Source organism: Microcaecilia unicolor, chromosome 2 (assembly GCF_901765095.1).
Source record: "Microcaecilia unicolor chromosome 2, aMicUni1.1, whole genome shotgun sequence".
NCBI lineage: Eukaryota > Metazoa > Chordata > Amphibia > Gymnophiona > Siphonopidae > Microcaecilia > Microcaecilia unicolor.
In genome coordinates, this window is record NC_044032.1 from 291862686 (window position 1) to 291882902 (window position 20217).

The window sequence follows — 20217 nt, forward strand, 5'->3', positions numbered from 1 at the left end:
GGTGGAGAAGGATAGTCCAGGAGCTCAAACATTTCAGCCCTGGGCTCGTCCTCCACAACCACCGGGAAGGGGATGGCCGTAGACATCTCCCGGACAAAGGCCGCAAAAGACAGACTCTCAGGAGGAGAAAGCTGCCTTTCAGGGGAGGGAGTGGGATCGGAAGGAAGGCCATCAGACTCCTCGTCAGAGAAATATCTGATGTCCTCTTCCCCTTCCCACGAGGCCTCACCATCGGTATCAGACAAGTTCATGAACCTGCGTCTGAAGCCGTGCCCGACTCGACTCTGTGGAAACACGTCCACGGTGTGAGCGTCGAGAGGTAGACTCCCTCGCCCGCACCGGCGAAGCTCCCTCCACCGACGTCGTCGGGGAGCCTTCCTGGGAGGCGACTGCAGTCGGTACTGCAAGCTGCACCGATGTCGGAGACCTCACCCCGGGCAAGGGGCCAGCCGGCGCCTCACTCGACGGTACCGGTGGCGCAAGCACCCCCGGTACCGGAGGGGAAGGGCGCAACAGCTCTCCCAGGATCTCTGGGAGAACGGCCCGGAGACTCTCATGCAGAGCGGCTGTGGAGAAAGACATAGAAGCCGATGCAGGCGTCGAAGTCAGAGTCTGTTCCGGGCGTGGAGGCTGTTCCGGGCTGTCCAAGGTGGAGCGCATCGGCACCTCCTGAACAGAGGGTGAGCGGTCCTCCCGGTGCCGATGCCTACTGGTTGCCGACTCCCTCGGCGACCCCGGAGCTCTTGGTACCGATGCGGGAAGGAGACCGGTGTCGATGCTTCTTTGACTTTTTCAAACGAAGCATGTCACCGGAACTTCCCGGTACCGACAAGGAGGACGTAGAATCCAACCGTCGCTTCCTCGGGGCCGAGGCCGAAGAAGGTCCGTCTCGGGGGGGGGGGGGGGGGGGGGGCTGTACCGCAGGAGCCCTCAGGGTAGGGGGAGACCCACCCAAAGGCTCACCGCCACCAGCAGGGGAATGGACAGCCCTCACCTGCATTCCAGTCGAAGCACCACCGTCCGACGACATCAGCACTAGTGGAGGTCCCGGTACCACCGACGCCGACGCAGCCTTACGATGTCTCGGTACCGACAATGCAGAGGGTCGATGCCTCGATGCAGTCGATGCCGAGGTCGAAGGTCTTGAAGCTGTCAACGTCGATGCACTCGATACCCCCGGTGCAGTTGCCGACGAAGAGCCCAAGAACAACACGTTCCACTGGGCCAATCTCGCTACTTGAGTCCTTTTCTGTAAAAGGGCGCAAAGACTACAGGCCTGCAGGCGGTGCCCAGCCCCCAGACACTGAAGACACGACGCGTGCCTATCAGTGAGCGAGATTACCCGGGCGCACTGGGTGCACTTCTTGTAGCCGCTGGAAGACTTCGATGACATGGGCGGAAAAATCACGCCGGCGAAATCAAAACTCGTAATGGCGGTAAAGGCACCAAAAATAGGGAGATAAAAACTGGAACCGAGGCCTCAAAAGGGCCTACCCCGAAAACGAAAGGAAACTTAGCGGGGCAAAAACTGGAAACACGGGAAAAGGGGAAAAGACCGAAAAGGTCTTCCTGCAAGTTCCTTTTTTTTTTTTTTTTTTAAGCAAAAGCTGAAAGACGCGCGAGGGGCAACTTGAGGGGCGCGAAACGGCGGAAACACGACCGTCCCGAGCGCGGACAAAAGAAGACTGACGAACACGAGCCGGTTTGGGCGGGAAGACGGCCGCGCATGCGCGGTGCGCATCGGCGCGCGAGGACTAGCAAAGGCCTTTGCTAGTAAAGTGTTCCGATTGGAGGGGCTGCCGTGGATGTCACCCATCAGTGAGAACAAGCAGCCTGCTTGTCCTCGGAGAAAAGATAATAACTAAAAAAAAAAAGATAAAATTGAAGTGAAGATTTCTAGAGTGATACTAGTCGACACTAAGGGTAGGAAGGCAGGCATAAGTCTATGATTAAAATGTGAGCAGTTTAACAATTTGAACTAACTGCGATCTGAATATGAGACCTTGCTTTTAACCTCCACCCAGGTGTCTCTCCTGTATTACTCTACTAGTATTGAGCATTGTTATCAGTGATAAAAAGTAGAGTCAAAGCTGCATTCTTTGGCAGCAAGACAAAAGCGGCATGCGCCATCCGTGGTTACCGGCCCCTGTGACAACAGGTTCGGTACAAGAAGCAAAGGAAGGGGAGCCTCCACCAGCATCCGCTGGAGGTCCGCATACCACGGCCGCCTGGGCCAATCCGGGCCAATCCGGGGCAATGAAAACCACCTCTCCTTGGTGGAGCCGAATCCGCAGGAGTACTCACCCTATTAAGAGCATAGGAGGGAACACATACAGGAGGCCCTGAGGCCAGGGTTGAGCCAAGGCATCCAACCCCCCCGAGCGAGGATCTCTCCGTCTGCTGTAAAGCATGGGACTTTGGCACTTGCGCTTAACGCCATAAGATCCGCTACGGGCGTCCCCCATTTGGCACAGATCTGAAGGACACTTCGTCTGCTAGTTCCCACTCCGCTGGGTCAATTTGATGCCTGCTTAGATAATCGGCTTGCACGTTGCTCTGACCTGCAATGTGAGCTGCTGACAGAAACTGCAGATGTACCTCGGCCCAGAGGCAAATCTGCGCGGCCAGTGCCCTGCACTGAGTGCGCCTTGTCGATTTATGTAGGCCACTGCTGTCATATTGTCAGACAGAACTCTGACAGCCAGTCCCTCCAGGGTCGTGTGAAAGGCCAGAAGCGCCTGGAATATCGCTTTCAACTCCAAGCGATTGATGGACCACTCCAACTCCTCGGGTGTCCAGAGACTCTGAGCATGCCTTCCCTGGCAATGTGCCCTCAGCCCTGCAGGCTGGCATCTGTTACCACCAAGTACCAATCGGGAAGCGCTAGCGGCATTCCTCGCTGCAGCATGCTGTCTGAGAGCCACCACTCCATACTGAGCCGGGCCGCAGGGAGCCACGCGAGTCTGCGCTGGTAATTCTGAAATATTGGAGACCATCGTTGAAGCAGGGAACGCTGCAGAGGTCTCAGATGTGCTCTCGCCCATGGCACCACTTCCAAGGTGGCCGCCATCGACCCCAACAGCTGGACTATGTCCCAAGCTCGCGGGCGAGGCATCCTCAGGAGCAGACGGACCTGGTTCTGAAGCTTGCACCGCCTTTCCTCAGGTAGAAAGACAATCCCCAAGGCTGTGTCGAACCAGACCCCCAAATATTCTAGAGATTGAGGGGGGTCAGGTGACTTTTGGGTATATTGACGACCCAGCCCAGAGATTGAAGTACTGAGACCACTCTGGCTGTTACATGATGACTCTCTTCTGCAGAGTCCGCTCTGATGAGCCAGTCGTCGAGGTACGGGTGAACCCGGATACCCTCTCGCCTGAGAAAGGCAGCTACTACCACTATTACCTTGGAAAAGGTTCGGGGAGCTGTGGCGAGGCCAAAAGGCAAGGCCCGAAACTGGAAATGTTTTCCCAACATCGCAAACCGGAGAAACCAGTGGTGCGGGGGCCAAATAGGAATGTGCAAGTAAGCTTCTTTCTGGTTCAGAGACGTGAGAAACTCTCCTGGCTGTATCGCCGCAATGACGGAGCGCAGGGTTTCCATGCAAAAATGTCGCACTCTTAGTGACTTGTTGACTTCCTTTAAGTTGAGTTTGGGCCGAAAAGACCCTCCTTTTTGCAGTACCTCAAAGTAGATGGAGTAACGACCGTAGCCGATCTCGGCGGGAGGCACAGGGACCCAGGGGCATAGCCAGACAACAGATTTTGGGTGGGCCTAGGCAAGAATTGGGTGGACACCAAGTGTTCTCTCCCCCCCCCCCCCCCCCCCCACAAAAAAAAAAAGTATCTCAGCTGGTGGGAAAACACTTCTTTCCACCTTGGCAGCAGGCATGCACTGAAAACTGAGTATGCGCAGGAGCCGGTGTTGTGGAGAGAAGCATTTTCGTTACCATCAGGGGGAAATCTTCAGCTGGCGGAGCTTGTGATTCCCACCAGTTACCACTAAACATGTGCTACTGGTGGGTGGGCCTGAGCCATAAATGGGTGGGCCCTGGCCCACCCAAGCCTACCTGTGGCTACGCCACTGCAGGGACCACCGTCCCGAGGTGCAACAAGCCTTGCAAGGTCTCCTCTACCGCCGCCCGTTTGACGGCAGAGCCGCATCGGGCTCCATAAACAAGTCTCTCACCAGGGCATTGAATTCTAATCTGTAGCCATCTCTGATCAGGTTCAAAACCCACTGATCTGAGGTAATCTTGACCCATTCCTCGAGAAAGAGGGAAGACGTCCTCGAACTGCAGGAATCAAGGAGTGGGCTGGCGCACCATCATTGAGAGGGTCGCCCATGAACTCCAGGCCTTGAGCCGGCCACTGTGGAACGTTTGTCCGAGCGAAAGGAGTTCCTCTGCTGAAAGCGGGCATGTAAAGTAAACCCAGCAGAACGCCCCGGGCGGTACTTTCTAGCTCCTCTTTTCTATCTACACTTCTTCCCTTGGTTCATTAATCTCATCCCATGGCTTTTCCTACCATCTCTATGCTGACGACTCCCAAATCTACCTTTCTACCCCTGATATCTCACCTTGCAGCCAAACCAAAGTTTCAGCGTGCTTGTCTGACATTGCTGTCTGGATGTCTCAACGCCACCTGAAATTAAATATGACCAAAACCGAGCTTCTCATTTTCCCCCCCAAACCCACCTCCCCGCTCCCCCCGTTTTCTATTTCTGTTGATGGCTCTCTCATTCTCCCTGTCTCCTCAGCTCGAAACCTTGGGGTCATCTTTGACTCTTCTCTCTCCTTCTCTGCTCATATCCAGCAGACCGCCAAGACCTGTCGTTTCTTTCTTTACAACATCCGTAAAATCCGCCCCTTTCTTTCCGAGCACTCTACCAAAACCCTCATCCACACCCTTGTCACCTCTCGTTTAGACTACTGCAATCTGCTTCTTGCTGGCCTCCCACTTAGTCACCTCTCCCCTCTCCAGTCGGTTCAAAACTCTGCTGCCCGTCTCATCTTCCGCCAGGGTCGCTTTACTCATACTACCCCTCTCCTCGACCCTTCACTGGCTCCCTATCCGTTTTCGCATCTTGTTCAAACTTCTTCTACTAACCTATAAATGTATTCACTCTGCTGCTCCCCAGTATCTCTCCACACTCGTCCTTCCCTACACCCCTTCCCGTGCACTCCGCTCCATGGATAAATCCTTCTTATCTGTTCCCTTCTCCACTACTGCCAACTCCAGACTTCGCGCCTTCTGTCTCGCTGCACCCTACGCCTGGAATAAGCTTCCTGAGCCCCTACGTCTTGCCCCATCCTTGGCCACCTTTAAATCTAGACTGAAAGCCCACCTCTTTAACATTGTTTTTGACTCGTAACCACTTGTAACCACTCGCCTCCACCTACCCTCCTCTCTTCCTTCCCGTTCACATTAATTGATTTGATTTGCTTACTTTATTTATTTTTTGTCTATTAGATTGTAAGCTCTTTGAGCAGGGACTGTCTTTCTTCTATGTTTGTGCAGCGCTGCATATGCCTTGTAGCGCTATAGAAATGCTAAATAGTAGTAGTAGTAGTAGGAGGGAACCGCCTGACCCTTGGAAGAAGGCCGCGGCCTATCCTCGGGTAAGCGCTGGGGTTTAGTTTCCCCCAGGCCTTTAACAATTTTCTCCAACTCCTCACCAAATAGGAGTAGGCCCTGGAAGGGCAACTTCACCAACCTTTGCTTAGAGGCCATGTCAGCCGCCAAATGCCGTAGCCATAGAAGGTGGCGAGCGGCCACCGCTACAGCCATCTGTTTAGCCGAAGCTCTGACCAGATCATAGAAGGCGTCAGACAAAAATGACAAGGCCGACTCCATCCGCGGTGCCACCTCTGCAAGGGGCTCCGCTCCATCCCCGGGCTGTTCCACTGCCTGTTGCAACCAAGCGAGGCAGGCTCAAGCAGCATAACTGCACACAGATGCCCGTAAGGCTAGGCCTGAAATCTCAAAGGATCGTTTGATTGCTGACAGCAATCCCGGGCCAGTCTCCACCGGAGGGGAACCAGGTAGCAACTTAGAGTCAGACATCTGCGGCAGAGCTCTTTTTAACATGAACGCTTTTATGTAAAAGCAACACAAACTCAGGGGAGAAAGGCTCACCCTGGCCTCCCGGTTCCAATCTGGGGTAAGCAGCTCCTCTGGTAGCCTCCATCCGAGGCTCCCCTCCAGCCTCAGACCCCTCCACTCCTGTGGGAGTCAAGCCATGCGGAGCATCCAAGATGGCGCCCGCTGCCAGCTCCACCGAGCAGGAAGAAACCTCGCTCGCCATGCTCGGGCCAGCCCTGACGTCTGAAGAGCGCGATTTATAGAGCCCCGCTGCGGATCTGCGCTTGCCACAACGTGAACAGCGCTTAACAACCTCCACAGCCATCGCAAAAAACGGCGGAAAATTTCAAAATGGCGGATTCGCGCCAAAACGTCCCAATCGTGGGCCCTCCCCAGAGGAGCTACAAGACTCTCTTACCTCATCAGACCGAGTCACAGAGCTCTGGTCACACTGCACAGAGAGAAGGAAGCCTCAGAATCGCAGCGCTAACAAGCGCGTCACGTTTTTTTTTGTTTTTTTTTAACGCTGTGAGGAAAGTTAAAGACAACAGCTACAGAGGCACTCGGGAGGTCCAGGAGAGTGGGAAAGGCAGGGAAAGGGCTAACCTATGTGCCTTTAAAGTGACACTGCAATAGCCACAACACCCCTGCTACAACTGGCAAAAGCCCAGGAGCCACCCCAGGCAGATTTTTGAAGGAGCTGAATAAGCTGCGTCCAACCCTGCTGGGGAGATAGAGAATACTGAAGAGGCAGATGGAGCTAGCTGGCCAAAAGGCACTATGGTTTTCAGTGCTCTCTATCTCCCCCTGCTGGTAGGTGGACACAACCCATTCGTAATGGATTCATCTGCTTCATGACAAGGAAGTTCCCATTCCCACATTCTAATTACACGTACAACATGGAAAGCATTGCTGGCATCTCCATTCAATCAATATGATGACATTACTGTTGTCTTATCTATAAACATATGAATAGAGAAGACATTTATGTATGTAAGAAATCATCACTGCTGCAACCTAACATTCAGACTTTGGTCAAATCCAGAGCACAGAATTAGTTTTCTAAAACTCAACAAAATCACTGTCAACGCTTTTCTGCCTTACCATGGGTTTCCCAGTAGGCATTCCTCCCATCTGATTGGGTGGAAGGGGAGGTACTCCAAACTGATTGGGTCCAAACCCAGGAACTGTAAAAGTTAAAAAAAAAAATCAATCTACAGTAATATAAATAATGCTCCCATTCCCTACCTCCTTGCAACACCAACCTATATTATTACCCATCCTTGAACCAATTTCCTCCGATTTACCTATTGCTCCTAATACCTCAATCCTCAATCATATGTTCTATGGTCTTCCTACTCTCCAATTTTCCTTACTTATTCTCTTGTGCACCATTCTCCTCCCCTCTAAACTTCCATGAGACTCTATGGTACTTCTCTCCTCCTCCTTTTCTTCTTCCCAATCACCCATGTTCATCCTGTCCCCAATACTTTTCTTCTTTTGTTATCTTCTCTACAAGAATAGAACACACTCTAGGCGCTCATAACTCCTCTCCCCACCCTTCATGCACTTTCAAAAGGAAGAATAGTCTATATAAATAGGCACTGCTGGGCACAACAGCATACCCTCTGAGAGACCGGCAGTGGCTATCCACTTGACAGTGGGTTAGATTTAGGTATAATATTGTTTTATTGATGGCAAGTAAATCAACATATATACAGAAAAACACTGACCTAAGTAATACAAATCACCTGGTCTGATCGCATTTACAAATATTTAAATTGCTATGTCATCAACTTTTAACATATTAACCCCCCCACCCCCCCTCACAACATGCTGTAACCCAACATACAAACTTCCATCCAATAACTCCATTTCCAACCTTACAAGAATCACAAGTCCCGCTCAACAACTTGGCTAGAACAATCGAAGAACTTCTACCCACCCCGAAACCTAAAACGTATCTCCCCCCCAACCTAAGGTCCTCAATGACACTTCCGTGTTCTAGCACAAGGGCAACTAGTATATCATCAATACATCCCACAATTATCAGGTAATATTATGTCTCCCCAAGTATTAACAAAAACAATCCAAAAGAGAAGCAGCGACAAATTATATATAGTACACAACCTGTCCACAAGCTCACTTGACCAGGTCTAATTCAGGAATATTAGAGAGAGAATGACAAGACCCAGGAAGCAGGTATGCATCAATGATTCAAATTTGACAAATCCCCCACTAACCTACTCCCCCATCCCACCCAGTTAAAAGAAATTAAGATTTGTGTGTAAGTAGACCAAAAGACTCAAAACTCAAAGGTTAGGGTGAACACTGCTTCACAAACCCAGAATCTCTGAAAGAGTATTCACCACTAAACTTCTCCCCCGGGTTTTTAAGGACTGTATATATGGTTCCAAATGGCAAGAAACTTTCTCCGCCTTTTAGGAGACAAGAATGCTCCACACTGCTCAAATAACATGTCCACGAAATTTATTTTGAAACGCCAGTAGTCCAGCGGGTAATCACTGATCCAAAGGCTCAAAATAATACATTTGCCAACTAGATGGCTTTGTAGACAGGCTTTGCAGATCAATTGTCTAGCAAGACTGCTCTGCAATACAAAAACCTCATATTTATCCAAAAGAATTCTAAGAGGGGTGAACGGAATCTGTGAACCCAACAAAAGCAACAAATATTGAAGAATGGAGGTCCAGAATTTCTGTACTAAAGGATAATCCCAGAGGGAATGAAAAAAAGATCCAAGTAAACGCTGACATTTTGCACACAAAGGTGTGTCCACACCCCCCATTTTAAAAATTTGAACTTTAGTAAGATATGCCCTATGTAAAATATTATACTTGCACTCCCTTAAATCTGCATTAACAGTCAATGTGGGAATCCGAGAAGTCAAGACAGAGAGAGGTTAGGCCGGACCAGGTCTCTGGCTCAGCGCTAATAAACTCCTTGTCCCGCTGAAGGGGGACCAGACACTAAAAGCTTATCCCCAACTTGCCAGCTGAAAAAATTGCCATAAGCGATGACTATGCCAAGATCCTAAGGCCTCTGTGCACAAAAATCTAACATAATGAGCCAACTGATTATAAGCAAAGATATTAATTTCTATACCAATCTCCAAGGCACCCAGACTCAGCAGGGAGTCCCGGTCTGTTAAAACAAGTTCCAAGCATGTAATGCCCATTCGTGCCCAACTACGGAAGGAATTATTTTCATTACCAGGTGAAAACAGCAAATTTCCCCCGATGGGAAGCAGATCCGACGTACAAGGGTCTATACCCCAAAACCTGACCAGCAGGCATAACAGTAGGCTAGTTCTAAAAAGGGGTGGAATAGCCGAACATGGCGCTTATAATAAAAAATAAAAGTGACGGAGCAAAATAGGTAAGCTCCAGCTGTCGCGGAGTGTAGTCCTGCCGATCTAAGAACCAATCCCCCAGATGGTGGAGAAGGCAAGCCTGATTATAGCGCCTGAGATCCGGCACACCCAACCTCCCTTCCTCTACGAACCCAACGTAAGTGACAATGAGAGTTTAGACCCCCCCCCCCCACACACACACACAGAAGCGCCTTAACAGTTTATAAAGCAGTTTAAGATCTTTTTTGAGAATATAAAACGGCATGTTGCATCATATAAAGCCAGCGTGGAAACTCCACCATGCGAAACAAACTAGTACACGCGTCCTGCTTTTCCTACATTGGCACTCGGCTGTGGAATGCATTACCATTTGATCTGAAAATTATTCATGACTTAATCAACTTTAGAAAAACACTAAAAACTTCTCTCTTTAACAAGGCTTACCATAATAATCAACAACAAGAACTCCAATGCATCACTACTTCTTGATAGTTTGACTGTTTTCTAATTTACTGAATCGATTATATCCATTATGTTACTTATTTCTTTGTATGTAATCCAATTGTTTACCTATGCTTGATTGACGCCGGCCATGATGTAATATTGTAAGCCACATTGAGTCTGCAAATAGGTGGGAAAATGTGGGATACAAATGCAATAAATAAATAAATAAACTGAATTCTGCCATGAAGCATAAGCGTCGTCAGCCATGCCCTCAACCGCTTCGCCGTTGCTTGCAATAAACGAGTGACATTCAGATGATATAAGTGAGATGGGTTCATGGAAAGCTGTAAGCCTACATAAGGGAAGGAGTCGTGCACCCAACACAGCGGGAAAAGCGGTCCCACACTGTCCCTGTAACTTCACCATCGACGCCAGTGCCAGAGACTTGAAATAGTTAAGTTTAAAACCAGCAAAGTCTCCAAACTCCTGAAATAGCTCCAATAAAGCAGGCAGGAACCTCAGGGGATCAGCAAGGTGTACCAGCAAATCATTTGTAAAGGCTGACAAAGTAAACCCTGAATGGCCACTAGGAACACCCATAATTTCCAGATGTTGGGCAATCTCCCGAATCATAGTAACATAGTAGATGACAGCAGAAAAAGACCTGCACGGTCCACCCAATCTGCCCAACAAGATAAACTCACATGTGCCATTTTTTGTGTATACCTTACCTTGATTTGTAGCTGTCTTTTTCAGGGCACAGACCATATAAGTCTGCCCAGCACTATCCCCGCCTCCCAACCACCAGCCCTGCCTCCCACCACCGGCTCTGGCACAGACCGTATAAGTCTGCCCAGCACTATCCCCACCTCCCAACCACCAGCCCTGCCTCCCACCACCGGCTAAGCTTCTGGGGATCCCTTCCTTCTAAGGAGGATTCCTTTATGTTTATCCCACGCATGTTTGAATTCCGTTACCGTTTTCCTCTCCACCTCCCGCGGGAGGGCATTCTAAGCATCCACCACTCTCTCCATGAAAAAATACTTCCTGACATTTTTCTTGAGTCTGTCCCACTTCAATCTCATTTCATGTCCTCTAGTTCTACCGCATTCCCCTCTCCGGAAAAGGTTCGTTTGCAGATTAATACCTTTTAAATATTTGAACGTCTGTATCGTATCACCCCTGTTTCTCCTTTCCTCCAGGGTATAGATGTTCAGGTCCACAAGTCTCTCCTCATACGTCTTGAAACGCAAATCCCATACCATTCTCGTAGCTTTTCTTTCCACCGCTTCCATTTTTTTTAACATCCTTCACAAGATACGGCCTCCAAAACTGAACGCAATACTCCAGGTGGGGCCTCACCAACGTCTTATACAGGGGTATTAAAACCTCTTTTCTTCTGCTGGTCACACCTCTCTCTATACAGCCTAGCAATCTTCTAGCTACAGCCACCGCCTTGTCACACTGTTTCGTCGCCTTCCGGTCCTCAGATACTATCACCCCAAGATCCCTCTCCCCGTCCATACCTATCAGACTCTCCCCGCCTAACACACAAGTCTCCCTTGGATTTCTACTCCCTAAGGCCCTCATGATCAAAAGCAAACTCTGGCGCTAGAGGCTGTTAACACTATACTAGCGCCAGAGTTTGCAGCCAACCCATGATCAGAGCTCTCGAGCGCCTGAAACAGCGCACTCGAGGGCTCTCAGCACAAGTAGCATGCAAATGCATGCTAAACAGGGCTTCTAGCGCAATTAGCTTGCAAATGCATGCTAATTGGCGCTTAATGCATTCATCCCCAATGATCAGCGACCAGCGCGCCAAAGATTGGGTCGCTGGCCGCAGCAAAATCAACGCCAGCTCCGAGCTGGCGTTAGATTTTGCAGATCATTGGGGAAGAATGGTGAGCCCTGTCCAGCCCACCCCAAATCCTCCCCCCAGCGTTGTCTTTAAATTCCCTGGTGGTCCTTGGTGTCGTGACACCCCCCCCCGGCCCCCCTACCTTTCTGTTGGAGGAGGGACGCAGCCTGCCTGCCTCCCTCCTCTTCCAGTCAGTCGACGCCCAAAATGGCGGCACCCAGCACCGCCCACTGCACCCTGGGATGCACTGGGCGGGGCTACAGACCATGTAAGGGAATCGCTTACAGAGGTACAGCGCTGCGTAACCCTAGTAGCGCTCTAGAAATGTTAAGTAGTAGTAGTAGGTAGGGCGAATACAATTTCACATCAACATTAAAGGAGAAAAATAGGTCTATAGGAATCTGGATCATCTCTCAGGGTCACCCAAATCAGCATAATCGAAAGCTGATTTTGGGCGTCCCCAACTGCTTCCCATCGCGGGGATGACCAAAGTTCCCGGGGGCATGTCAGAGGCGTAGCGAAGGTGGGACTGGGCCGTGCCTAACAGAGGGGCACCCTCAAGCGATAGTGGAAAAGAAGGGCGTCCCCGACGAACACTTGGCCGACTTTACTTGGTCCTTTTTTTTAATGACCAAGCCATAAAAATGTGCCCTAAATGACCAGATGAGCACCGGAGGGAATCGGGATGACCTCCCCTTACTCCCCCCCCAGTGGTCACTAACCACCTCCCACCCTGAAAAAAAAAACAACTTTAAAAACTTTTGTCTCTGACGAGGAAGTGACGTCACCACTGGCAATGGCAGTCTAGCTTCTTAGCTCCTGCTCCCAGCCGCGATAAAACAGCTTTAAGTGACCACCATCAGCTATTTTCATCGCTTTTGAATACTCCCGAGTGGCAACACTCACCAGCCGGTATGAGTAAGGCGCATTCGGCGAGGAACAAGGACTCGGAGAAGTCGGCAGGCGGCGGGCCGAGTAAGACCCCGAAGCGCCACGAGGCAATGGCGCAGGCCTCGCCTTCTGACTCCGACTCAGCCTTATCGCTGGCGGAATCGCGGAGACCCCCCGCAAAAAAGGGCGTCTCGGGCGAACTCAAACAGATTCTGTCCGGTATCCAAGAGGACATCCAAAAATCAAAGAAGGAGATACTAGAAAAGATGGAGGTGCTAAGCGCAGATCTCCGCGAGCTGGGGGGACGAATGGAAGAAGCGGAACTTAGGCTGGACGAGCATTCGGAGTCCCTAACTGCTCATGATGCACACATACAGGAATTGGATCAAAAAACGAAAGACTTGGCTTATAAACTGGACGACTTAGAAAACCGGGGCAGGAGGAATAATCTCCGGCTCCGCGGGGTTCCAGAGGGTGGTGAGATGGAAGATGTCCCACTAATAGTGCAAACTATATGTGCAACCTTGATGGGGTCCGAGGTAGAGGCAGAGAAGATTGACTTGGACAGAGCACATAGAGCCCTGGGCCCGCGTCAGGAGACTAGAGCGCGAGACATCATCGTGCGATTTCATAAGTATGAAATAAAAGAACAAATTCTTGCCTGTGCTCGGAAGAAACAGGATTTGGAGTATGAAGGAGCCAAGATAACAGTATACCAAGATCTTTCCCAGTTCACACTGCAGCAGAGGCGACTCCTGAAGCCGGCCCTGGATGTCCTAATCAAAGAGAAGCTCATCTACCGGTGGGGCTTCCCTTTTTCGCTGAACTTCACGATTAAGGGGACCAGATATAGGGTTTGCTCCCTAACCGAAGCTTGGGCGTCTTTGTATGCGGTGGGACTGGTGAGCTCGAAGGCGCCTCTGGGAGAGCTGGCACCTACGATGAAAGCAAAGCTACAAAAATGGCAGCGGGTCCCCGCATCCAGCAAGCGCAGCAACCCGAAGCGGAGAGCGACGGTGGAGGGAACCTGAATGCTGATACGCTGGCCTAATCGGGGCCTGTCACCTGAGTTCCTTGCGTCTGTGGACGATGAAGAGCAGATGGACGCATATGTGGTATCAGGGGGACACTGCTCATAGAGTCTCCCAATCTGCTTTGTTCTGAGTTTATTTTGAAGTACTATGGTTATTGGGGGGTCTGTATGTATATATATACATTTTATTCATTTTCTTTTCTTTTCATCTCCTCTTCTTCTTTTCATTTAGTGGGAGGAGGGATGTCTCAATAGTGAGACACCTAATAGGAGTGAGGTTTTGTATTAGTATTGGGAGAGGGGTAATTCATCGAGAGCTGTGGCATGTATATAAGTTACAGTGTTTTTTTGCTCTGTTTAAATGGGATTTGGCATCTGATGGTCACATGGCAACAATTAAAAGGGGGGGGGGGGGGCGGGAGGGAATTGGATCGGCCTGAAACACAGTGGGTTACTTTCTCACATCCCACTCGGGGGGCATGTACCTTCGGGTTGGTGACTGGAGAAGGGGGAAGGGGGGGTTAGACATTGGGTTTAAGGGGAGGGAAGGGGAGGGTGGGCTTGGACTGGCACATTGTAGGAGGATGGAGGTGAAAGTGAGGATAGTGGGTCGGTATGCTCTGCTCGTTCTGCTTGGTTTTATGTTTTAGTTATGAGTATAAATCTTAAGATCATATCTTACAATGTAAAAGGATTGAATATGCCACAAAAAAGGCAGAAATTATTTAAAGAGCTCCAGCAGCTGGGGGCTCATATAGTTCTGTTGCAGGAGACGCACCTCCGCCGGAAGCACGAAAGACTCCTCTCCCATCCTAAATACCCCAGGTCCTTTTTTGCCTCCTCTAATGAAGGAACCAAAAAACGTGGGGTGGCGGTGTTATTTCATGAGTCAGTACAGGCCCAAATAGTAAAGGTTAAACGGGATCCAGGCGGGCGGTTTCTGTTCTTGCACATAACACTAGATCACATGGACATAACCCTAGCCTGTATATACGCCCCGAATGATCGCCAGCAGGCTTTCTACATTAAAACAAGGAATCTTTTAGCTACATTTGCACAAGGATCTATAATATTGGGAGGCGACTTCAATGGAGTAATGGATCCGGTTTTAGACCGGTCTGGGACGGGGCAGACTGTAGGCACTCGGGATGCCTTAGCGTTGGGATCAATGGCCACTTCTCTGGGGACTCTGGATGTGTGGCGATTGAGTCACGCGCAAATGAGAGATTATACATATTACTCAGCAGTGCATGCATCATACTCACGTATTGACTATATTTTTCTCGATGTAGCTCTATCAGAGCAGGGGCCCAGCGCAGGTATTGGCAGTGCGACTCTGTCTGACCATGCCCCGGTTTGGGTCGTACTGCCAACAATCAAGGCAGAGATTAAAGACAAAAGATGGGCACTTAATGCCAGTATGTTACAAGAGAGTGAGGTGGTGGAGGGCTGTAAAAAAGTGCTGAAAGAGTATCTGGAGATCAATAAGACATCGGGGCCACCATGGGACGCCATGAAGGCAGTGTCGAGAGGCTACTTTTTACAGCTGGCTAGTAGGAGGGCTAGGATTCGCAGAAAACAAGTGGCTCAATGCTTAGATAGGATCAAGAGTTTAGAAGCTCAGCACAAGGCCGGCGGCTCTCTGACCACATTGGAGGAGCTGCGAGCCCAGCGTCTTCAGCTGGACTCTATTTACTCTGAACACTTAAGCCAATTACAATCTCGATCGAAGGTTTATTCTTATGAATTTTCTAACAAAGCGGGACGCCTGCTGGCCCTGAGGCTACGTAGGAAAAAGGCGGAAAGGGCGGTAACACATATCCGGGAGAGAGGAGGGGACATGCTGAATACATCGGAAGCTATTAGAAGGCGGTTTGGTGACTTCTACAAGGAGTTATATGCTCGTGAAATAAACCCCCCTGCTGATTCTATTGCAGATTACATAGCGGAGACTGATTTAGCCTCTCTGACATGCCAGCAACGTGCCACTCTGGATGAGCCAGGTCACCCCGCTTGAAATACACAAAGCTATTCAGCATTTACCATCTGGTAAGTCCTCGGGGCTAGATGGACTACCTAATGAGTTTTATAAACAATTTGCTTCTGACCTGGCCCCACTTTTGGCTGACATGTTCAACCAAATAGGGCGGGGGGAGTCTCTACCGGCCTCCATGTTAGAGGCATGGATAGCAGTATTACCAAAACCAAAGACCTAGCGGACTGTGGGTCTTATCGTCCTATATCGGTTCTAAACGCAGACGTCAAAATTTTAGCCAAAGTCTTAGCTAATAGACTAGCCCCTATGCTCCCAGCGATTATTCACCCAGATCAAGTGGGTTTCGTTTCCTATAGGAAAGCAATGGATAACACAAGAAGAGTAGTAGATTTAATGTATTTGGCAAAAAAAATGCGAAAGCCTATGTGTCTCCTCAGTCTAGACGCTGAAAAGGCCTTCGACAGGGTGCATTGGCCATTCATGTACAAAGTGATGGAGACCTTTGGGATAGGACCCCGATTCAGTAGGTGGATTCAAGCATTCTATACCTCACCTAAAGCATGTATCAGCTTGAATGGGGGCTACTCTGAACTCTTCACTCTGCACAGGGGCACCAGGCAGGGATGCCCTCTCTCCCCGATGTTGTTTGCAATGGTCATGGAACCTTTTGCGTCTAGGGTTAGATCCAACCCGGGGATCACTGGCATTACAATAGCGGGGAGAGCACATAAACTGGCCCTCTTCGCAGACGACGTGTTATTGTTCATCACTCGCCCTCTAACATCTTTCCCTGAGCTTTTGCAGGACATTGAACAATACTCAACCCTCTCAGGATTTAGAGTAAATATGTCCAAATCTGAAGCCCTAAACGTGACCCTCGATGGGGAACTGGTGGAAACTTTAAAATCGACGTATGCTTTTCGGTGGGCTAGTGGGAGTATCTGCTACCTGGGGGTGAACATTACTGCTAGGCTCTCTGATCTTTTCACAGCAAATTATAAAGGCCTGGGCCGTGTCCTCACTGCAGATATGGAGAGATGGGGAGACATTGCACTCTCCTGGTTTGGCCGTATTGCCGCAGTTAAGCTAAACATATTACCACGTTTACTGTACCTGTTTCAGGCTCTTCCGGTCCCCCTGCCTCGTAAATTTCTTGCTGCACTGCAAGATCGTATTGTGCGCTTTATCTGGGCTGGCAAACGTCCGCGGCTAGCACGAGCCTTCTTGTACCAGGATAGGAGGAGGGGAGGGCTGGGGGTCCCCAACTTAGGTTGGTACTACAGAGCAGCTCAGGCACGTGCGGCTGTGGAATGGTTCCAGGACTACCCTGATCGGCAATGGGTGGGCCTGGAGCAGTTCACATTGGGCACAAGGCCGTTGGGGGCAATAATGTGGCTACCAAGGTCCCTTAGGTCATTGGAGGAGGGTTTGTGCCCCTCCATATACGTTACTCTGTCTAACTGGGATAGTCTTTTCCCGCATCATCAATGCTTACTGTCGCGCTTATCCCCCATAGCATATAACCCCTTATTTATTCCGGGGACAGAGAGAGGCATATTCACTAGATGGTATGAAGGAGGGCTGAGAACTTGGGGGCAACTACTGGCGGGAGAGTCCCTTTTGTCTTATACAGAAATTCAACAACAGTTTCCAACAGTGGTGACTGATAAGTATGCATTTCTCCAACTCTCACATTTCCTTCAGTCGAAAGCAATTCAGGAAGTAATACACAGACAGCAATTAACTCTTGAGCAAATATGTGAGGGACAGGCTACGACCACAGGGCTGATATCCCGTTTACATCATATTATTACTCAACAAACACCTTGTTATACACTTCACAGGAAGGGTTGGCAGAGGGAACTGGGGATTGAACTGGAGGATACGGTATGGGAGAGGATTGAACGAGCGGCGGCCGGGGTGTCGTCTCATGTCCCGTTCAAAGAAAATGCCATTAAAGTTCTATTTAGGTGGTACATGACACCAGAGCGTTTACAACGAATTTATCCCACCATGCCTGGGCAGTGCTGGAGGGGATGTGGTGTGAAGGGATCCATGGGACATATCTGGTGGAAATGTAGGAAAATCAAAGCTTATTGGAAAGCAGTTCGTAGCAGACTGCAGGTATGGCTGGGAACTGAAATTCCATGGAATCCCACCACTTTTCTGTTTTCAACAAAAGCAGCGGGCCTCACACCTACTCAACAGATTTTGGTGCGCTATGCCACCTGTGCAGCTCGGATAGTTATAGCGGCTTGTTGGAAACAGACTACGATTCCGCCATTAACTAGGTGGCTTCGAAAATTGGGATATGTCTGTGAGATGGAACGGCTCATAGCTGAGCGGAGTAACCGTACAAATAGATGGCACTCGATTTGGGACCCCTTTCTCCTTCATACATAATTTCGATGACGAACCGGGTTGTGATAAAGCCAGTCCAAGGGGGGTATGGGAAGAGGGTGGGGGGAGGGGGTAAATTTGATTTCTAAAGTAAAAGTTCTACAAAATTTGAAGTTATATGTATTGCTTTGCATTGTCATCAGATCTTTGTATGCCTTATCTGAAACATGTATCATTTGTTAATAATGACTTCAAATAAATAAAAAAAAAAAAACTTTTGTCTTTTACATATTATATATATATATATATATATATATATATATATATATATATAGATAGATAGATAGATAGATATAGATAAATATATAGATAAATATATAGATAGAGATAGATAGAGAGAGAGAGAGAGAGAGAGAGAGAGAATGAATGGGTGAAGGACCTCCTTCGCTATGCCTCTGTCCCTGCGACGGCAGTTGAGGACTTCCTTCGCTATTTATTTAGATTTCGCTCACACCATTTTCAGTAGTAGCTCAAGGTGACTTACATTACTACTACTACTACTACTTGACATTTCTAAAGCGCTACTAGGGTTGCGCAGCGCTGTACAGTTTAACACAGAAGGACAGTCCCTGCTCAAGGAGCTTACAATCTAAAGGACAAATGTACAGTCAGTACCCACTAAAAGTGCTCCAGGCCTCTAGGACTTGTTGCTGCTGTAGAACCTTGGCACACCAGTTGACACCTGAAGACTAATGTCTCCGAAAACGTCCTTTATTGGAATAAGCACGTTTACTCACAGTGCAGATCAGAGGTTGCGCCCCACTGGATATTTCTATGCCTCCGTCCGTGCGACGGCAGTTGAAGACGTCCAAAATGTGGATGTTTGTGAGAAGGACGTCCATGCCTGGATGTTTCTGTGAGAAGAACGTCCATGCCTGCTATGCCTCTGACACCCTTTATTTGGATTACAAGTAGCAGCAGTGGGATTTGAACCAGCCACCTCTGGATTGCAAGACCAGTGCTCTAACCACTAGGCCACTCCTCCACTCCCTTGAAATTTAGCCATTCCTGTGGGGGGGGGGGGGGGGGGGGGGGGGGGGGGGGGGGGGGGGGGGGAGAGGGGAGGAGGAGGTATGTGTGTGTCAGCGGAGGCATAATGAGGGTGTGGACGTCCTTCTTTCAAACATTTTGGACATCCTCAACTGCCCCCCCCCCCCCCCCCCCACAGGGATGGCCAAATTTCAAGGGAGTGGAGGAGTGGCCTGGGTTTTCTAGCCCATTATAAACCATAAAATTGTACTGCTTTGTCACCCTCCTGTCTCCATGCATATCTCACCTGTCCCTCTTCCTGTCTCTCACCTATCCACCCCCATCCTGTTAGACTGTCAGTCGAATGCTTTGATGTTTTACTTATATATACTGTCATCTACCAACATTTGCTTATTTCCAATCTGACGAAGAAGGGCAACCTTCAAAAGCTAATCAAGAAATGTATTAAGTTATATCCAATAAAAAATGATCTGGAAATCGGAAAGACAAATGAGGTGATTAAAACTGCATATGATATAAAACTATTCAAGATTGTTAAAATACATGCGGACTGTGAAAAGTTGCAGAAGACCTTATGAAATTAGAAGACTGGGCATCCAAATGGCAGATGAAATTTAATGTGGACAAACTAAAAGTGATATATATTGGGAAGAATAATCTAAATCATAGTTACCTGATGCTAGGTCCACGTTGGGGGTTAAAACCCAAGTAAATGATATAGGTGGTGGTGTTTTAGACAATACGCTGCGATTTTCTACCCAGTGTGCAGTGGTGGCCAAAAAAATAAACAGCATGCTAGGAATTACTAGGAAAGGGATGGTGAATAAGAGAGAATACTATTAATGCCTCTGTATCGCTCCATGGTGCGACTTCACCTTGAGTATTATGTTCAGTTCTGGTTGCCATTTCTCAAAAAAGATATAGTGGAATTAGAAAGGTTCAAAGAAGTGTGACCAAAATGATAAAGGGGATGGAACTCCTCCCATATGAAGAAAGGCTAGAGAGGTTAGGGCTCTTCAGCTTGGAAAAGACACGGGTGAGGGGAAATATGATTGAGGTCTACAAAATTCTGAATGGTGTAGAATGAGAAGAAGTGAATCGACTTTTTACTCTTTCAAAAAGTACAAAGACTAGGGGACACTCAATGAA

At 49.0% G+C, this 20217-nt stretch overlaps 1 protein-coding gene across 1 annotated transcript in view; it reads right to left on the reverse strand.

The window, feature by feature from the left end:
- The window catches only part of FAM120C (family with sequence similarity 120C), a 326238-nt gene that overhangs the window by 173214 nt on the left and 132807 nt on the right, over positions 1 to 20217 (reverse strand). Inside the window, exon 6 of the mRNA XM_030194274.1 lies at positions 7188 to 7270. Coding sequence (XP_030050134.1) covers positions 7188 to 7270 — 83 coding nt within the window. The remainder of the gene's footprint in view (positions 1 to 7187; positions 7271 to 20217) is intronic.